The sequence below is a fragment of the Penicillium subrubescens genome (assembly GCF_028828155.1).
Source record: "Penicillium subrubescens strain IBT 31985 chromosome Unknown utg000002l_segment0_segment0, whole genome shotgun sequence".
In the NCBI taxonomy this organism is placed as follows: Eukaryota; Fungi; Ascomycota; class Eurotiomycetes; order Eurotiales; family Aspergillaceae; genus Penicillium; species Penicillium subrubescens.
Window position 1 is genome coordinate 6,469,015 of NW_026643152.1, and position 18,598 is coordinate 6,487,612.

Consider the following 18,598-nt stretch of genomic DNA (forward strand, 5'->3'; position numbering starts at 1 on the left):
AGCCGCGTACCGAAGCTACCCCCCACACCCCACTCTCTTCAGCGAGAATCTGGGGTATGAGCATATTATGGTAGAACAAGGATCGGGAATTGATTTATGACCCAAATAGCCGATAGCCGTGGCACGGATCTCGATGGATTTGTATAGTGTGTCAAAGCGAATAGATCCTTGTATCTAGCAATTGTTGGGAGAGGGGTTAATTGATGTTGATTGGAGGGCCTACGGATGTAAACAATTTCCATCACTCAGACGCCCAGATAGATAGCCGCTCTGTCAATCCAGACCACAAATACTCAAGCGAGGAGCTGGATGCAAAGAAAGTAACACCTCTTACAGAAACTCGGGTCGCGGTCATCCAACAGAGGTAGCTTGAACAGTGGGGAAGATATTGAAATTGTGTCACATACATGCCAAGAGATAGTTTATGCCTCTTGCTATAATACAGAAAAATACAGGAAGTAGATCCTCAAATCGCTACTGAAACCCAAACCCCATGGCTTAAAACATCATGCACCCTTATTTGGCCTTCTTGGGCGCCTTCTTCTTGCCCTTCAAACTCTTCATCTGGGCAGCGCGCTCGGCACGCGCCTGTCTCTTCCTCCACGCAAGCCAACGGTTGTTGCGGTCGTATGACTTTGCGGTAATTCCAGCCTTCTCAGCGGCACGACCAATAACCCAATTGGCCTCACGGTACATGTAACCGGGACGCAGCTGAGGGCCAGACTCGGCGTTGACGGCCTCCACACTGCCAACCTGAGTGCCATTCTCATCGATAGAGGCAACCAAATCAGACTGATGTGTCACAGGCTCAGCTCGTGGAGTTGTGACCATGTTCAGCCTGCGCCGGCTGGGCGCGTTACGCGGGTGTGGAAGTCTTCCCTCCTTCTCGAAGACAACGCCGATGTACCGACGTTCTGGGTGGCGCTCTGGGTCCAGGTAATACCGGACATAACCGGCTTGAGTGGCGTAGATTGTGTGGTCTCGTCCCATCGCGCAGTTGTCACCAGGGAACCACTTGGATCCTCGCTGGCGGAAGATGATGCATCCGGGAACGACATATTCACCACCTGTGCGCTTGGCACCCAGGCGCTTTCCAGCGGGATCGCGCGAGTGTCGATTGGCAGTTCCTTGAGATGCGTGCGAGGCGAAACGCACTTGTGAGAATGGTAGGAGGGTGCGAGGAATAGAAGGTGTCGTCTTCGGGACGGAGAGCGATGCGGTAAGAGACCGGGGGAGGATGGATTGCGGTCGGTACGCGTTTTGGACTGATCTGAGTGAGGGAGCAATGGCCCGTTCCAGCGCCCGCATTGGCGCCAGAAGTCTGGGTTGCAACATTGTTGGCAATTGGAGCTGAGGTCGAGATGCGGAGGTCGAAGCTCCAAGGGGAACTTTTTCTCGGAGGTGGAGGCTTGGCTTCACGTGACCGGCCCGTAAAGTGGCTTCATCTATAGGCCACCTCCATCTATTCTCCCACCCAGCTATTCCCTAAAACATCTCAAGATCGCTCTAGCGGCTGTTGATTGAAAGATGTTGCGTAACTTGCTCTCGAGTCTGGGGACTTTGTTTCTGCTGGCTGCCGTCGCCCAGGCCCAGTTCCAGTTCTTCGAGCACATGTTTGGCGGCAATCAGCAACAACAAGCTCAACACCAGGCCTCCCAGAATGTCCCCAGCGACAGCGGTCGATATCAGAAGATGTGGGCTCAAGGTGAGTTTCTTCCTCCCCAACCTTAGAGCATGGCCATGTTTTTGCCTGCAATTGTTTACTGACCTTGGGATTCACCTGCAGCGCAATGCAGCAACTACCTCTGTCCTGGAACTCTCGCATGCGTTTCCGTCCCTCACCACTGCCCCTGTGCGCACCCCGATGTTGAAGAAAAAGTTGAGCTAGGAGAAGGAAGCGCGATCTGTGTCTCGAAGGGAGGATTCAAGGCCGGCGAGGCTGCTCGGAAGATCGAGCTAGCCCGCAAGGGCCTTTTGTGAGAGTATCGAATAAAAAGCATGCGGTTATTTGGTCTATACGCTGTACTCTCAAGCCTTTGATATTAACAATACACTCAATATCATTCAAAAGTTATACCGAACCATCTCATGATCTACAGTGGGGTTTCATAAGTCTGAAACTACGACCAGTGTTCAGAATCATCATATCGGTTACAAGTTGAATGATAGATTTAAAAATGATACCTAAGCTATCAAGAAAGACGATTGAATTGACCTTTAGAAAGACCTTTCAAAAACCAAGAAGTGGAAGCATATCTATTAAGGGGTCTCTCCTGGTCTCTAGGCTTAGACTTTTGAACTACCACTGTACTTCCATCAGTGGGCCCTTACGGAGTTGAGTATGGAGTCTGGAGTGTGAAGACATTACCATTGGAGAATTGGGAAACATATGTAGCTATCTAAGTAGAGGCACTTGAATTCTTTTAGATGATTTAGCTTGTGTAGGTGGATTCGAATGGAATGGGATGCACCAACACACCTGGCCTTGTCGTAAGGTGGCGGTAAATCCGCTTAACCCCACGGGCGATGTCATCGCCAGCTTCTTTCTTCCCGCCGCCGTCAACTCCTCCTCAAAGTCTTGACACATACCTGCCACAACACCCGATAACGACTAGCTTCCATCGATATGTGGAGCGCAAGGCCCCCTTTTTCTCCGTTGAGGGGACTTCCAATCCGCAGACCTTTATCGACTCTCCGCGGCAGAAGCACTCGCCTCGGTCCACGCAGCAGCATAATAAGGCCCGGACGAATTCCCCAAACGCAGAAACCAGATGAGCCACCGCAACAGCCCGACTCCCCGGCCCCAGAATCTCAGGACGCTATCAATCCCAACTACGACCCTTCGCAAAACACCCTCCTCTCCCCTGTCTATCTCCCAGAAGACCCTAATGGCGTCCTCAAAGAAACCCACCCAGCGACAAAACTCCTGGCCAACTCCGCGCTAGTTGTGCAGCGCCAACTTGAGATGATGAACGTCATGATGTGAGTGACATTTGATCTACATGTGCCGAGGCAGTAATGCTGACCCAACACTCTCAGTGGTTTCGAGCAAGCGAACAAGTATGTTATCATGGACGCGCAGGGAAATCACATCGGATATATGGCCGAGCAAGAGAAGGGGATGGCCAATGCCATGGCTCGCCAATGGTTCCGCACACATCGAAGCTTCGTGACACATGTTTTTGATAAACATGAGAACGAGGTGCTACGGGTAAATCGGGCATCTCACCAGTATCCTCTCCATCGCTGATCGCTGACTATCATAGTTTAATCGCCCATTCGCATGGATCAATTCCCGGATCCAAGTTTATGACCCTCTTGATACCAAAGCCAGAACTTCTACGTACTCTACACCCCTCCAAATGACGACTCCAGGTGCCTTGGTCCAAGCCGACGTTTCCTCCAATGCGCGTGTCTCCCCACTCGACTTTGCTCAGATGCGGGTTATTGGCGAAGCACAGCAGCAATGGGCACCCCTGCGGCGGAAATACAATCTGTTCACCTGTAATCAGTCACCAAGTTCCGCGACGGACATGAGTACTCGGAGATTCCCTCTCGCCGAATCCGGCTTGTCTAAACCGCAGCAGTTGCAGCTCGCGCAGGATTCTAGCAAGGGCCAAGGTGAATTCAACCAATTCGCCTACGTCAACGAGCCATTCCTGTCATGGGATTTCTCCCTTCTGTCGGCGGAGAACCAACTGATCGGATCCGTGAACCGCAACTTTGCTGGATTTGCTCGAGAAATTTTCACGGACACGGGTGTCTATGCATTGCGCATGGATTCCGCTGGGGCAGGCACCGACGCATCAGCCAATCAGGGCGATGCTGCACCTGGAATGACCCTTGACCAACGGGCAGTGATGCTCGCTACTGCCGTCAGCGTTGATTTCGACTACTTCAGCCGTCACAGTGGGTCCGGTGGATTTGGTTTCTTGCCCCTGTGGTTCCCTGGGGTCGGCGGAGAAGCTGCGGCAGGAGGAGCGGCTGCTGGAGAGGCTGCAGGAGCAGTTGGTGGTGCTGCCGCTGGTGGTGCAGCTGCTGGAGAAGCCGGTGCGCTCGGTGAAGTGGCAGCTGGCACACTCGGCCGAGCAGGCGCTGTTGGCAGCATGGCAGATGGCATAGCTGCGGGCGCTGCGGGCGCCGGCGCCATGGCTGGGTATGAAGCCATGCAAAGGGGAAGGTCGGGGAACCAGGCAGCTGAGACACCTGCGCCTGGTCAGTCTACCATGCCACCTCTGGATGAGCAGGCTCCTGGACAGCTCGGTCAGTCTGAAGACGAATGGGCCGAGGAACGCCCCGAGGACCCTTGGGGTGAAGATGAATTTGTTGATCCTTGGAGTGATGAAGGATCAGATGAAGGAGGCGGCAGTGATGATTTCGACTGGTTCTAGTCGTCAAATCATCAACCTTTGTATACTAGATATGATACCATGAATAGACCTGTAATTGTATAGTTGGACTTGACTGCATTACGTCGGGATCGGCCAGTGGGGCGACCAGCAATGGCGCACCCCGCGAATTGCCCATCTTCTCCAACCTTCCCTCCTTCCCACCTTCTACACTTATTCCTCAACTATCTGATCTCTTCACATTTACACTCGCGTCCCTTGTGTGACTTCAAATTGTCTTCTGTACCTAACGACTGGATCCATCCCGAGTCTCCGTTCCGAACCAGTGCGGAAATTTCCCGACTCGCCACCCGGCGGAATCCAGCCCATCCTCTTGGTCGTGTGCAGAACCCAACCTCTTCGACACCCTCTTACAACTTTCCCCTTCCTTCTAGCAGTCATGGCTTCCTCGGTCGCCCAGAAACGTCTCTTCCATGAATACAAGAACCTCTCTACGAACCCGCCCGAGGGTATCACGGCTGGCCCCGTCTCGGAGGATGACATGTTCTATTGGGAAGCTCTGATCGAGGGCCCTGGAGGCACTCCCTTCGAGGGTGGTGTGTTCGCTGCCGAGCTCAAGTTCCCCAAGGACTATCCTTTGAGCCCTCCGACCATGAAGTTCGTCGGTGGTGGAGTGTGGCACCCGAACGGTAGGCTTTCTGGCCCCAAACCAACGTCATAGCTTTGCACCATGCTACAACTGCTTCTATTGAGCTTGGACTGACACTCTCTGTTCTGTGACATAGTATACCCCAACGGAACAGTCTGCATCTCAATTCTCCACCCGCCTGGTGATGACCCGAACCACTATGAACATGCCTCCGAGCGCTGGTCGCCCATTCAGAGCGTGGAGAAGATTCTCATCTCAGTCATGAGCATGCTCGCTGAGCCAAACGACGAGAGTCCCGCCAACGTCGAAGCAGCCAAGATGTGGCGTGAGCGACGGGCCGAGTACGAGCAGAAGGTCCGGGACGAGGTGCGCAAGGGATTGGGTCTTTGAAATATATCAGACCGGAATACGTTGGTGCGGACGAAGAACACGTTTTGATGATTGGCGTTGGGACATGATTATTCTTGAGTTTTGCATGGCTTGGCTGGTGATTGTTTTCTTTGTTGTACAGCTTGTATGTATATCGAGCATTCGGAAGAGAGAATTCATTCATGATTCCACTGATAAGCTGCATCTGCTCTATGCTAGGGGGTTGGACCCCAACATGTATCTTAACTTCTGAAGTCTATAATACTCAGATTACTTCTGGCCAATATCACGACACCGTCGCTTCCGTCCACACCTGCATCCAGATGCAGGTCATTCCTGACGAAACAATTTACGATCAATCCATGCCTCAAGGCCACCATCACGCTCATAAAGCATCTCGATCTCCGCTTTGACATTCAACACCAACATGCGCTGTAACTCCGAACGCCATTCAGGCTCGGGTCCATCATTCGACCATGCCGGGTTATTGCGAAGCATGGCGAGAATCTTCCTGCGATCGCTGGTCGTAAGCGAGAGGACGGAATTGGCACCGGGTGATTCTGATGCCAGTATAGCATCTGCTACTCTCAAGCCCAACCATTCCAGGCGCGGGAGGCTTAGCCTTCCATTTTCATGAAGATGTGCCATTGATCCATACTTGTATGTTGACATGATTGATATCCCATAAGGGTCCCCGTCGACGAGTGCATAGAACCGAGGTGGTCTGTTGTATTTGTTTGACGCGACCAAGAGGTGGTGTACGAACTCGCGAGTGCTCATATCAGGGTTTCCTTTGCCCTGGATGACCCAAATGTTAGTCTTCTGGCCTCGGACTTGTTGAAATGAACCAGCCTTACCGTTATGAGGATTCCATCACCCATGAGGGCCCGAGTGGGATAGCTGCTTCGAGCTAGCCGGTGGAAGACGGCCTTCAATTGCAAACCCAGTCAGCCAACACTCGCCCTGTGATAGTAGGGTCTGGGAGGAGAGGCATACCTCCTTTTCGATGATAAACACCCATCGTGCACCGGAGATATCAATATCGTCGATGCTTTGAATCCGGGGAATCATGGTATCCTAGCCATATCAAAGTTAAAGCTCATGACATTTAGCAGGGATGAGATTCGAGCACTCACTTGGGTGGAGTTGGCATCCACATTAACGGACCACTCGCGTTTTAGACGAAAGCGCCCTGCGACCAAACCTTTGCTGGCTGCTTCCTAGCAACGAAGTGTTATTAGTGCCTTCTATCATCACAGCCATATTGACACAGATAGAACGCAGACTCACCACATTCATCGCTGCTCGGTCGACCCCAATGGTAAATGCAAGGTCATCTACAACGCCGTCGATTGTCTGTTGCGATTTAAAATATGCTGGGTCGATGTAGTATATATCTCTGAGGGCAGACAGTCAAGTTCAGTCATCTGCTTCGTTCGCCTCGGCCTGAACACACCACTAACCTTTTCGAAATCAACTGTCCTGCTCGCAGGGCTTGATCAATGATACCCAATACTCGAATGATCACCGCTATTCGGTCATGGAAATTAGCAATTTCGTCGGAAGACGCTTTGTGAAGGTAGGATATCGCGGAAGGATGGATGTCTCCTCACTAAATTTCCATGATTCCTTTGCTGTGCTTCCTGGCCATGAATATGAGCGATATGCACCATTGTCACGACCTGCCTCGAGGGCCCCATTGTTTGGATTGATCATGCATGTTGCTTGACGTGGTCTGCGGCGCAGAGTGATAGATGGGTGTCCTTCGGATGGGGACAAGGTCAATTGGTGGAGGATATCAACGAGCACATTGTCAATGTAATTGCGGACCAATTCTTGGTCGTCACTCGAGGCCGGGCTCAATGGCAATGATATGGCTTCAGGAGCCATTGTTACGGCCGATGCCGATACCTGGTGGGTGTGGTGGATTATGTTTCCAACCTGATGTCGTTGGAGTTAAGTTGGGATAACGTGACAACATAACCATCTCCAGGCAGTCCTCTATGACTATGGCATTTACTCAATTGGTACCGCATGTATCGAAAACATCAATAATTAACATACTGGCTTTTGGATGCTATCAATTCACATCCAGCTAGGAAGGAAGTAAGGAAGGTAACTTTCTGATTGGCTGGAGTTATGGTTTCTTAGCAGAATTCGCATCGGGAATATCCTCTGCAAAGGTACCCAATCTCCCAATGGCATGTCTTTGTTTCTTGCACATAATCAGAATACTGTTCAGTGATCTCATGTCGTTCCTTGCAATTATGAGGGGATCAATGGCCCCGAGCTGATGATATGTACAGCTGCTACTGTAGCATCTCTCGATAGTACGTGGATGGTTATCGCCGACAGGGTTCATCTAGGCACCTGCCAAGATCCCTGCAGATCAATTTGCGGACCAAGGCATCTCTATTATGGAATTGCCGAGAAGATATTCGCAAGTTTGGATACTGCTCGCTCGAAAGACGACATCGTGTTGCCGTTTCACTGCGTCCCTGGGTGAGACTTGGGCAGTGAAATCGACACCACACAACCAGCTCTCGTTCTAGGGCAATCCGAAGATGTAATTGGATCGTTTTTGAATCAATTGCATTCATTTAATATTTTCTTTTTCTATTAAATAACCAATATCACATGTACTCGCAGCTCCTTGTTCTTGGTTGTACACGGCAGTCTTGAGACTGCTGAGTCATCTACCCCAGGCCCCCGAGATGTTTATCCGCTTTATCGCCAATCGATAGAGCTCAACTTTCCACATCTTCAAGTTCTCTCAATTGACGGAGCTGTGCACACAATGGCTTCACATATTGGTCCCTGGAGGAGCTCTGCTCAGGGCCACCTGAAGCCCGATAGTAATGGCGACTTAAAGACCGACTACACTCGCTGGCGATTGGTCAATGATGACGGTCGCCAGACTTGGCGGTATCTGGAAACCGACGAGGAGAACGCGGCTTGGCCACAGACAATTGCAGATAAATGGAACCTTGGATTGCCCACTGTAAGTCACTTAATCTGCGTTTCTTCTTCGCAATTCTAATTCTCTATTTCACAGGGTTTGCCCGAGCTGTCTGAAGCCAAGACACCACTTCAAGCTGCCGAGAATGGCCTGTCATTCTTCTCGCACTTGCAACTCGAGCCCGGCAACTGGGGCTGCGAGTATGGTGGCCCCATGTTCTTGCTTCCAGGTCTCCTGATTACCTGGTATGTCACTAACACCCCCATCCCTCCGGAGTATGCGACGGAGATCAAGCGCTATCTGTTTGCCCGTCAACACCCGGAAGATGGCGGTTGGGGTCTTCACATTGAAGCTCACAGCTCTGTTTTTGGCACTGCCATGAACTATGTGGCTCTGCGTCTGGTTGGTGTCAGTGAGGACGATCCTCGTATGATCAAGGCTCGCGGCCTTTTGCACAAGTTCGGAGGTGCTATCTATGGCCCTCACTGGGCCAAGGCCTGGCTCAGTATCCTGGGTGTTATGGAGTGGGAGGGTGTCAATCCTGTTCCGCCTGAGATCTGGCTTCTTCCCGACTGGGTGCCTTTCGCTCCTTGGCGGTGGTGGATTCATATTCGCCAGGTGTTCCTGCCTCTCTCCTATATCTGGTCCAAGAAGTGGTCCTTCCCGCTTAACGACCTCACGAAACAGCTTCGGGAAGAGCTGTACACACAGCCATACGACTCAATCAACTTTGCGAATCACCGAAACTCCATTCACCCCGCCGACAACTATTACCCCAAGACCTGGCTTCTGAACGGAATTAATGAACTTTTGGTCCGCATCTGGAATCCATTCCTCCGAATCAGCGCTATCAGCAAGCGCGCTGAGGATTGGACTTGGGAGTTGATCCGCATGGAGGATGAGAACACAGATTACGCGGGGCTGGGACCCGTGAGTAATCCCCTTAACATGGTTGCCTGCTACATTCATGAGGGCCCAGACAGCTACTCGGTTCGCCGACACCGAGAGCGTTTGAATGATTACATGTGGATGAAGGATGAGGGCATGCTAGCCAACGGCACCAATGGTGTTCAGGTTTGGGACACCACCTTTGCCACCCAAGCGATTTCGGTCGCTGGGTTTGCCGATGATCCCAAGTGGCGACCCATGTTGCTCAAGGCTCTGGAGTTCATTGATAATCATCAATTGCGAGAGAACGTACCCGACCAGGACAGGTGCTATCGTCAGCACCGCAAGGGTGCTTGGCCCTTCAGTAACAAGACCCAAGGATACACAGTCAGCGATTGTACTGCTGAGGGTCTACGGTCCACCATCCAGCTACAGGAAATGCATGGATTTCCCAAATTGATCCCATTGGACCGCCTCAAGGACAGTGTGGACTGCCTGCTGTTGATGCAAAATCCTACTGGTGGCTTTACCGAGTACGAGACCACTCGTGCCTCGCCTAAGGTCGAATGGCTGAATGCCGCCGAGGTCTTTGGTGGTATCATGATCGGTTATGACTATCCCGAGTGTACTACCGCCTCGGTAACTGCGCTCTCACTGTTCAGCAAGTACTACCCCGATTACCGCGCTGACGAAATCCGAGCTGCCAAGGAGAAGGCTGTGGCCTACATCAAGCGCGCTCAACGCAAGGATGGGAGCTGGTATGGCTCTTGGGGTATTTGCTTCACCTACGCTGCTATGTTTGCCCTTGAAAGTCTGGCCAGCGTTGGTGAGACTTACAAGACCAGCGAGAATTCTCGCCGGGGTTGTGAGTTCTTGATCTCCAAGCAGCAGGCCGACGGTGGCTGGGGTGAATCCTACCTTAGTAGCGAGAAGCATGTCTATGTTCAGCATGAGAAGTCCCAGGTTGTTCAGACCGCCTGGGCATGTCTGGCACTCATGGAGGCCCACTATCCCCACAAGGAGCCTTTGGAGCGAGGCATGAAGCTGCTCATGTCGCGCCAGCAGCGTAACGGGGAGTGGCTGCAGGAGTCAATTGAGGGAGTCTTCAATCAGTCATGGTATGTTTGTAAATTTCTTCACGTTCAACGCATTTCAGCTGACTTTGTTTTTCTAGTATGATTTCCTATCCCAACTACAAGTTCTACTGGCCAATCCGTGCCCTTGGCTTGTACAGCAAACGATTCGGCAACGAGGAGCTGCAGTGATATCTATGAAAAGCCTGCTTTGACTACATTCACCTCTTTTATCATTCCTACTATTAATCAATAATATCTCGGGCCATTGAATCTCGCTCTTTACAAGAGCTAAATTCTATCCCTTACTACCTAACTTACTTAACGGACCTCCGCATGTTATGTAATCGCAGTGGAGCCGGCGGGGCTGGAGCTCTCTCTAGAAAGCTGTAGAACCTTAAAACTTCCACCCGCTCTGCACTTCGTTTGCATTTCTTTCTTGGTCTTGTCTTGAAAAAATTGAGACTCCGGCAGAGCAAACGTTGAGGAATATCCCCAGCCCAATCGCAACGGCTTACCCTGGAACCCATCTACAAAATAACGCCTGTTCCCATACTTAACGGTTACCTGTCTTCCCCTCCTCTGGCTTTCCCGAGCCAGCCTTTTCTCCGCACTCATAGTTCCTAAGCATTTCCCTCCTGAATCACCGTCATGAACGCTGCCGCAGAGGGTGACAAGGCTCTTGTGGCCTCAAATGCGCCACTCGCGATTCAACACTACACCCGCGCCTTGATCGAGCTTCCCCGCGCCCCGTCCTACTACCTCCAACGTGCAATAGCTCGCTCACGTGTTAAGCCAGCAGATGGTGGACCGAAATCCGGTGAAGCCCTCCAAGATGCTGAGATTGCACTCTCGCTAGCCCGCGAGCGCGGTAAGCGTGAGCTCATTCTGTCAGCACAGATGCGCCGCGGAGTGGCTTTATTCCAGCTCGAACGCTACGGCGATGCGAAGTTCCTTTTCGAGCTAATTGAGTCGAAGACATCTGGTGAAAAGGAGGCACAAAGCAAAGCGGACGGAGTGAAAGCTGCTATGGCTGATGGAACATCTTCGAGCAAGAAGAATGGATACGGAGCTGAGCTGCCTATTTGGATGGCTAAAGTTGGCCGCAAGCTGGGAGGGTTGGCTGAGGGCGATGAGAAGGGTATTGTCTCTGTGGTTGAGTATCCTACGGACACACGTGTACCAACTGAGAAGGAGCTTGAGGCTGAATGGGAGAGTCTCAAGTCAGGCAGTGTGGTGGGAGATAAGGCAGTGCAAGAGAAGGGCCAAAAGGACCCGGTTTCATTTGATGGAGCATCAGATCAGACCAAAACCGAGACCAAAGTGGTAGCAGAGGCTTCGCCCGCCGCGGTTGCACAAAAGGTTCGCCATGAGTGGTATCAATCTCAGGACTCTGTTGTGGTGACCCTCTACGTGAAGGGGATTCCCAAAGATAAGGTTGAGACTGAGTTGAAAGATGGCTCCGTACGTTCAATTCTCCCCATTTGAAGGATACTTAGAAGTCTAACAATCACCATCAAGGTCTCACTACAATTCCCTCTTCCCTCTAGCTCCAGCTATGATTTCACGCTCGACCCTCTCTTCGCTCCCATCGACCCGTCCACATCCAAAGTGTCGGTCATGAGCACTAAGATTGAACTCACCCTGCAGAAGAAGACACCGGGTCAGAAATGGGGCAGCCTTGAAGGATCAGCATCCACCACAAAGATCGCAGACCGTCCTGCTGCGCCACCAGCGCCAGCGAGCGCAGGGCCAGCATACCCAACCTCATCGCGACACGGCGCAAAGGACTGGGACAAGCTTGCATCGTCTCTGACTGCCAAGAAGTCTAAGGAAGCGACCAAAAGGACAGAGAACGACGAGGAAGGCAATGTCTCCGACGCGGAATCTCTTGGTTCAGAGTATGGCGGTGATGCCGTGGATGGATTTTTCAAGAAGCTCTACGCAGGGGCTGATCCGGACACGCGCCGAGCGATGATGAAAAGCTACATTGAGAGTCAAGGCACTTCTCTGAGCACCAACTGGTCCGAGGTTGGTAGTAAGAAGATGGAACCACACCCTTCGACTTGATTGAATTTGGGGCAATGAGCTTGTCTTTGCTTTCATCTCTTACTATGATTTCGCTGTTATGAACCTACACATCTAGCGCATGGTGTTAGTTTGAATTTTTTAGTATTTCCATTGCATATAATACTAGCCTTACGTATTGTACGTGATTCCTTAGTGTTTTTAATTTTGATAGTTTTGCTGCTATGGAAGGAGTTATTTATTAATGCCCTCTTGCTACAAATGAGCGTCTTGTTCCTCTCTTAGCTACGTGGTTACATGGGGGGAATCATATTGGACAACCCGGAATTAGTTCCGTCGAAAGTAGTTTTGATATTACCCGCTGTTCATCATTCGCGCCCAGAAAACTCCGATATCCAGTTTCTAGACCGACTTCCGCAATACTGTGCGGGGTATATTAAACGCGATGCAGTCCATAACCGAACCCAGGGAGCCCTAAAAAGCGAACCTCTAGCTGTCGCACGAGTTCAGTTTCTGGTCATATTTCCTCACCTACGTTCAAAATGCTGTCGTCTACGGGCCCAAACAACTCAGTAGCCTATTACAACGGCCATGTCTATACAGTCAACCCTGCTCAGCCCTGGGCCCAGGCATTCATTGTGTCACCTACTGGTATAATCGAGGCAATTGGTACTGAAGAGGGGATTTTCAAGATTGCCAGCTCACGAAACCTCATCCGATATGACCTCGCTCAACGATTTGTCATGCCAGGCATCCACGATGCCCACACCCATCTGCTACTTGCCAGTATGCAAGCCTTGAATGAGTCATCCATCGGCTTCGATTCCGGCGCCAGCAATATCAGTCAACGGTTGGAGGACGGTATATGCGCTTGTGCTTATCACAATGTGGCAGGAGACTGGGTGATTGGAAACTTCTATCAAGCCAGCTTCTTCCCCGATGGGATTCCGGATCGCAAATACCTTGATTCGAAGTATCCGACTACGCCCGTCCTCGTTCGGGAGGTTTCTTGCCATCGAATCCTGCTCAACACAGCGGGGATGAAAAGAGCAGGGATTGACCCTGTTCACGCCGTAGATCCACCGGGTGGCTTTTATGTCCGCCGTTCAGATGGAAGTCTCACTGGAGAAGTTGCTGAAAGCGCTATGAGTCAGGTCTTTTCCAAGCTTCCTATTACACCCTTATCTCACGCCAAACGAGCTTTGGAGTTTGGTGTACGCATGTGTCTCAAGTATGGAATCACATCCTGTCAAGAAGCGTCCGCAAACTCCCTCTACCTTCATGCCGTCGAGGAATTGGAGCAGGAAAATCGTCTCGATCTAGACATATATACTCATATTGTCTGCGCACCCGAGACATTTGCCATGGAGCCTCGCGATAGTCTAGCAGCCTTACTAGATGTAGCCAATGGTTTCCGCAGCAAACATGTGCATACGAATTTTGTGAAGTTCTGGCTTGATGGAGCTCCATTACCGCCGCAATTCACCCAGTGCGATCTTGACGCTCAGGGACGTCCAGAGCAAAAGCATATGGTGATTGACTGGCGCTTTTTGGAGGAAGCAGTGACCAAATATGATGCGCGTGGTATGACCTGTAAGCTTCACGTTGCAGGAGAGGGATCGGCTCGGGGAGCGCTGGATGTGTTGGAAAGAGTTCGAAAGGCCAATCCTAATGGACCGAGACATGAGCTTGCACATTGTAGCGCAGTTCACGAGGGTATGTCTATAAATCATCACGCTTTCTACTGGCCTAGCATACTGATATCCTTTTGTCATCAGATGATGTTCCTCGCTTTGCGAAAAACAGAATCACCGCTGAGATGTCCCCTGCCATTTTCCACGAACCAGTTGTCCAAGAGATCCCACACCTTCTCAAGTGGCCTTTCAACCACGTCTTAGAAACAGGGGCCCACATGACAATCGGGTCAGACTGGCTTTTGCCAGAAACACCTAGTCTTTTCGATGCACTTGCTGCTATTGTCGAAAAGGTGGAAATTTGGCCGGGCGGCCGCAAAAGCTCTGCTTTGGAATCTGGAAAATCTAAGAAAGAGAGAGGAGGTGAGATTCTATGCCGGGTTATTACACTCAGCGGTGCAGAGGCCGTTGGAGCGCAAGACCAAACTGGCAGTCTGGAGGTGGGAAAGAGAGCCAATTTCATCGCCGTGGATCGCGATTTGAGCAAGGGCAACTTCTCTGGTGCTACTGTTTTGAAGACATGGTTTGAGGGACGGTTGGTCTATGACCGCAAGGATCATGATTCTGTTGCGATACCCTCAACCGCAAACAGCAGACTGTGATGAATATTGAAATTGCTTCGGAATGGATGGAGGATAACCAACAAACTTGGCTATACATCATTCGAGACTCCTGACTAACATTCCGGGGCGTCTGATTGTGTCAATTCCTCCGGGATAGAGGGCAACTGCCAAGTCAATAATATACAGACTTTTATCCTCTACCAGTGGAGAAAGAAAATCACGAGGACTACCTACGAATTTCCACTAGTAAGGCACTTGAAGCAATTCCGAGGGCTTGGAAGCTTGGCGATCGCCATGGTCATATGACCTGTTCCTATTCTCCAAAAATCTACCCTAATAACATCATGAAATATGCACAATTATTATTGGCAAACTTATTGATTATATTGGTCACCTGATAGCCAGATTTTTTACCTATGTGTTACCGCTCCAGATGTGCTGGATCCACTTTATCGCCTCAGATCTGGGGTAAGCCAAGTGGCAGACACGAAGGTTTCGGTAAAACGTAACTAGTCTTACACTCATCCAGTCATAGGTACACGAGTATCGATTCCTTTTCGACGTAGGATCATCCGAGCCTCGATTTCAAACACTATTATTTAGGCTCATGGTAATCAGACTTTTCCAACCAGTCATCGGCTCGCAAATGGTGGGGCTCCAAATAAGCTCTTCGGTCAACAATCCCCAGATCCAATCTTTTACCTAATGATTCCGACTAGTTGGGGTCACTGGGATTATTCTGTGGTAACTTTTATTACGCGACGATATTGGGATTATTCACAGATTTATGTCCATGCCTACGTGTCTGCTCAATTTTACCTAAGTATTTCCGATGCGAAGTCGGAGTTCGGTCGATGTTATATTCGGCATGTCTTCGGCTTCACCGAGTAGACATTTCAGAACAATCTCACACACATCTCCAAAGTGCAAAATTCAAATCCTCCAACTTCGCCAAAATGGTTCGCAACATTCACATTGCCGTTCTCGATGTCGATATCCCAGCGCGCCGATTGTACGAGGCACGGGGTCTTTGCAGTGCCCATTTCCGTGATATTCTCAAAGAAACAGCTGCAACCTTGAACAAAACCAGCTCAGCCATCAATGACCCGATCGATATTACCATTACCCCATATGATATTCGTGGAGGACACTATCCAGACTTTCACTTGCTGCGCGGCGATGCGACTCAAGAGCAATTCCCCGTATACAAGCCCATCGATGCCGTCTTGATTACTGGCGGCTCACCAGGAGTTTATGAAATGCCCGAATCTCCGTGGATGCAAGTCCTTGAAAAGTTCATCAAGACCGTTTATAACGACTACCCAGAGGTCCGACTCATGGGCACCTGCTTCGGTCACCAGTTGATCTCCCACTCCTTGGTGCGCGTTCCCAATGACCCTGTTCGAGATGTCTACGTCGAGAAGTGCCCGCTTGGTCGTGAAGTGGGAGTCTATACCGTTCAACTGGAGAATGAGTTTACCAAATACTTCCCTTCTGCGCTTGGCCACCTCCCTGGAGGCCAACTTCGCATTCAAATGTTCCACGGTGACCGTGTGATGGCTGTGGAAAAAGGACAGACTGTGACATTGTCCGATATGCCACCAGTCTCCCTCCCTGCTCCGTGGATCAACATTGGAAGCACTCCTATCTGCCCTATCCAGGGACTATACAACCCAGGCAGAGTTCTGACCGTGCAGGGACACTATGAGATGGATGCTTTTGCGACATCGAAAATGTGCATTGAGAATGCACCAATTATGGGATGGAAGGAGTCGAAGTTGGCTTTGTTCTTGGAGCAAGTCGGACCTGACACCAAGGAGCGACGCGATGATGCTAGGGCATTTGCGACTGCGGTTGTCTCCTTCTTGGCTGATCTTGAGCAATGACTGTCCGGACGTTTCACTTCATTCAAGCGGCATTATCAAAAAGCTAGGCTCGTGCTATGTTCGATTCACATCATTTTCTTCATTCATATGTACATAAGCGATTTCATTCATCTCCAACATATTCATCATCCAAACTCTTCGCATCCCTATACAAGAAGAATTGCACAAAAATCGCCATGTCCAACAGTAAAGTTCCAAAACTGCCCACGAGCCAGGACAAGTTCACCAAGACATACCGTCCGTACAAGGCTGCTGCCTCTCCGGGACGGCAATGCGGGCGATGACGGTGCGAGAACTCGCCCAGGGTGTTCTCAACCGACACTGTACCCTGGCAGACTGGCGAGTATGCCATGATAGACAGAACGTAAGTCAAGTTACCGATGCAGGCAAACAGGAAGAATAACAGAGAGACTCCATCTGTAGACTTGCGGCGGTAGTTGAGTAGCAGCTGAGGAACTCGAGAGCCCAAATAGAACACGGCGCACAGGTATCCAAAAAACTGGCCCAGCGGATCCAGAGTGAGAGGCTCGGGGTCCGATTTCGACTTCTTTGACCCCGGGCTAACCCACCAGCCGAGGATACCGGCGGCACAGACGAGAGCGATGGCTGTCGTATTGAAGAGGATGGTTTGAATGGTAGAAATGCGGCGGCGACGGCGTTGGTAACGAGCCCTATCGGAGTTCGGGTCGACAAGTGGAGTCGCTGGAGACAGATGTGTCCCATCCACATGGTTCGTGAAAGAGGAAGCAGATAGCCGTCTTCCCTGCGCTGAGGAGGATGAAGTGGGATGTCCATTATCTCGGGAAGATTGCCCTTTATGTAGATTCCCAGCCGGTCCCTGAATTTGGACATGTCCATTTGACTTTTGTAGCAAAGCCGATCGTTCAGTCGGTGCTGTCCCAGCCTCGGAGGTGCTGCCTTCTGCGCTATCCAGCGCACCAGTGGCGACTGGGCCAGGTTCTGGAGACGGCGATGAAGAAAACTCATCGCGGATATTGAAGCCTCGGTAGTAGAAACACTGTCCCAAAAGAACAATATCTGCCAGTGTGTAATATACGGCCAAGATAATCATAGTAGGGAGCACGCCCTGCAAGACAGCACCAAGAATATTGAATACATCTCCAGCCAGCCAGACAATTAGAAAAAGAAGAGATAGTCCATCAGCAGAGCCACGGCGAAAGTTCTCAATGATTTGAGGTGAGAATACGACAACCCAGCAGGCAATTGAGATTGAGCTGTAGATGTGAATTAGAGAATTGATGCAAACCGTGAGTTTGTATGGGGAGGAATGTGGGAGATCGGCGACTCGGAGATTTTATGCATACCCACAGATGCCACTCAAGGCCTCGATGTTGAGATTGGCCGCTTGCGGGGGGAACATGTTGTGCGAGTGGAAAATATGATGCACCTTGAAATGCCTTCCACCGATGCCGCTCCGGAGAGGCAGCGAGGTTGTCTAGAGGAGCTCGGATGTTAAGGATTAAAAAATCAAGAATATCCCACCCCGATACCTGCCAAACTAATGTAATTGTCAGTGAAGAAGAAAAGTTGGAGAAATCCGCGGATCCAAGTGGATGACGTCGGGTGGTCACGTGCTTTCAATCTATATGACTCTTTCGGTGGTAAAGTCAATTCTACGTGGACGGGAGTTCATTTGTGAGATTTATTGATCATGCAGTGATTTTCATTTATTGATGGTAAACGGAAGTCTGAATCAATTGACAGTCGTCGTCGTGCTGTCCAGTTTGTCCTGAAAATTACGAGATATATAGTACGGATTGTCTGCACATGAACAGCCTTGTTCAGGAACATGTTTTGCCATGGGGACAGCAAGTCACACCCTCTGTTTATGTCAATTAGCAAATAGGTACCGTAGTGGTAAGATTAGAGTCAAGATTTTTACCATAATCTCCGCGGCCGACTCTATAACACTGATAGAAGAGTAGTTAGAATGTGCATTCTTCGCATCGGCCTCGGGTGCCGCAATGACCTCGGTCCAGGTAGCTCGCAGAGCTCGCCAAATGCAATGGTCTTAAGGTTAGAGTATAGAGCGAGTCCTTTGCAAGAAGATAGCAGACAAAGGTGTTGTCCACAGGAATTCTCACCTGTCTATTACTTTTTCGCCGGCCCGTTACTCTGC

The 18,598-nt window shown here is 50.6% G+C and overlaps 10 protein-coding genes across 10 annotated transcripts; 7 read left to right on the forward strand and 3 right to left on the reverse strand.

Annotated features, from left to right (window-relative positions):
* Positions 1 to 516: 516 nt before the first annotated feature.
* On the reverse strand, positions 517 to 1,335 carry N7473_003675 (mitochondrial 54S ribosomal protein bL27m; the record flags this gene model as incomplete). The annotated part of the gene is made up of 1 exon (XM_057149615.1): positions 517 to 1,335. The coding sequence occupies one exon, from the start codon at positions 1,333 to 1,335 to the stop codon at positions 517 to 519; it is 819 nt and encodes a 272-aa protein (XP_057013269.1).
* Positions 1,336 to 1,527: 192 nt separating this feature from the next.
* Positions 1,528 to 1,980, forward strand: lcl2 (the record flags this gene model as incomplete). The annotated part of the gene is made up of 2 exons (XM_057149616.1): positions 1,528 to 1,705; positions 1,787 to 1,980. 2 exons carry the CDS (start codon positions 1,528 to 1,530, stop codon positions 1,978 to 1,980), a joined length of 372 nt encoding a protein of 123 aa, XP_057013270.1.
* Positions 1,981 to 2,626: 646 nt separating this feature from the next.
* N7473_003677 (scramblase family protein) lies at positions 2,627 to 4,391 on the forward strand (the record flags this gene model as incomplete). Its single annotated transcript, XM_057149617.1, has 3 exons — positions 2,627 to 2,982; positions 3,040 to 3,211; positions 3,267 to 4,391. 3 exons carry the CDS (start codon positions 2,627 to 2,629, stop codon positions 4,389 to 4,391), a joined length of 1,653 nt encoding a protein of 550 aa, XP_057013271.1.
* Positions 4,392 to 4,544: 153 nt separating this feature from the next.
* N7473_003678 (E2 ubiquitin-conjugating protein UBC7) lies at positions 4,545 to 5,676 on the forward strand. Its single transcript, XM_057149618.1, has 2 exons — positions 4,545 to 5,038; positions 5,135 to 5,676. The coding sequence occupies exons 1-2, from the start codon at positions 4,789 to 4,791 to the stop codon at positions 5,386 to 5,388; spliced, it is 504 nt and encodes a 167-aa protein (XP_057013272.1). The 5' UTR covers positions 4,545 to 4,788; the 3' UTR covers positions 5,389 to 5,676.
* Positions 5,677 to 5,697: 21 nt separating this feature from the next.
* N7473_003679 (uncharacterized protein) lies at positions 5,698 to 7,257 on the reverse strand (the record flags this gene model as incomplete). Its single annotated transcript, XM_057149619.1, has 7 exons — positions 5,698 to 6,165; positions 6,225 to 6,296; positions 6,364 to 6,444; positions 6,504 to 6,587; positions 6,658 to 6,766; positions 6,831 to 6,897; positions 6,981 to 7,257. 7 exons carry the CDS (start codon positions 7,255 to 7,257, stop codon positions 5,698 to 5,700), a joined length of 1,158 nt encoding a protein of 385 aa, XP_057013273.1.
* Positions 7,258 to 8,164: 907 nt separating this feature from the next.
* Positions 8,165 to 10,479, forward strand: N7473_003680 (terpene cyclase/mutase family protein; the record flags this gene model as incomplete). Its single annotated transcript, XM_057149620.1, has 3 exons — positions 8,165 to 8,368; positions 8,423 to 10,332; positions 10,389 to 10,479. The coding sequence occupies 3 exons, from the start codon at positions 8,165 to 8,167 to the stop codon at positions 10,477 to 10,479; spliced, it is 2,205 nt and encodes a 734-aa protein (XP_057013274.1).
* Positions 10,480 to 10,938: 459 nt separating this feature from the next.
* N7473_003681 (co-chaperone SGT1) lies at positions 10,939 to 12,357 on the forward strand (the record flags this gene model as incomplete). The annotated part of the gene is made up of 2 exons (XM_057149621.1): positions 10,939 to 11,751; positions 11,809 to 12,357. The coding sequence occupies 2 exons, from the start codon at positions 10,939 to 10,941 to the stop codon at positions 12,355 to 12,357; spliced, it is 1,362 nt and encodes a 453-aa protein (XP_057013275.1).
* Positions 12,358 to 12,734: 377 nt separating this feature from the next.
* Positions 12,735 to 14,611, forward strand: N7473_003682 (amidohydrolase; the record flags this gene model as incomplete). The annotated part of the gene is made up of 2 exons (XM_057149622.1): positions 12,735 to 14,031; positions 14,094 to 14,611. Exons 1-2 carry the CDS (start codon positions 12,858 to 12,860, stop codon positions 14,609 to 14,611), a joined length of 1,692 nt encoding a protein of 563 aa, XP_057013276.1. The 5' UTR covers positions 12,735 to 12,857.
* Positions 14,612 to 15,528: 917 nt separating this feature from the next.
* Positions 15,529 to 16,458, forward strand: N7473_003683 (type 1 glutamine amidotransferase; the record flags this gene model as incomplete). Its single annotated transcript, XM_057149623.1, has 1 exon — positions 15,529 to 16,458. One exon carries the CDS (start codon positions 15,529 to 15,531, stop codon positions 16,456 to 16,458), a length of 930 nt encoding a protein of 309 aa, XP_057013277.1.
* A 103-nt stretch (positions 16,459 to 16,561) lies between these two features.
* On the reverse strand, positions 16,562 to 17,839 carry N7473_003684 (PQ-loop repeat-containing protein; the record flags this gene model as incomplete). Its single annotated transcript, XM_057149624.1, has 2 exons — positions 16,562 to 17,693; positions 17,784 to 17,839. 2 exons carry the CDS (start codon positions 17,837 to 17,839, stop codon positions 16,562 to 16,564), a joined length of 1,188 nt encoding a protein of 395 aa, XP_057013278.1.
* Positions 17,840 to 18,598: the final 759 nt, after the last annotated feature.

Bases quoted from the DNA above. Each gene is read 5' to 3' on its own strand.
- N7473_003678 (XM_057149618.1), top strand. From the start codon at position 4,789: ATGGCTTCCTCGGTCGCCCAGAAACGTCTCTTCCATGAATACAAGAAC. The intron at 5,039-5,134 runs GTAGGCTTTCTG...TCTGTGACATAG, and splicing joins TGGAGTGTGGCACCCGAACG to TATACCCCAACGGAACAGTC.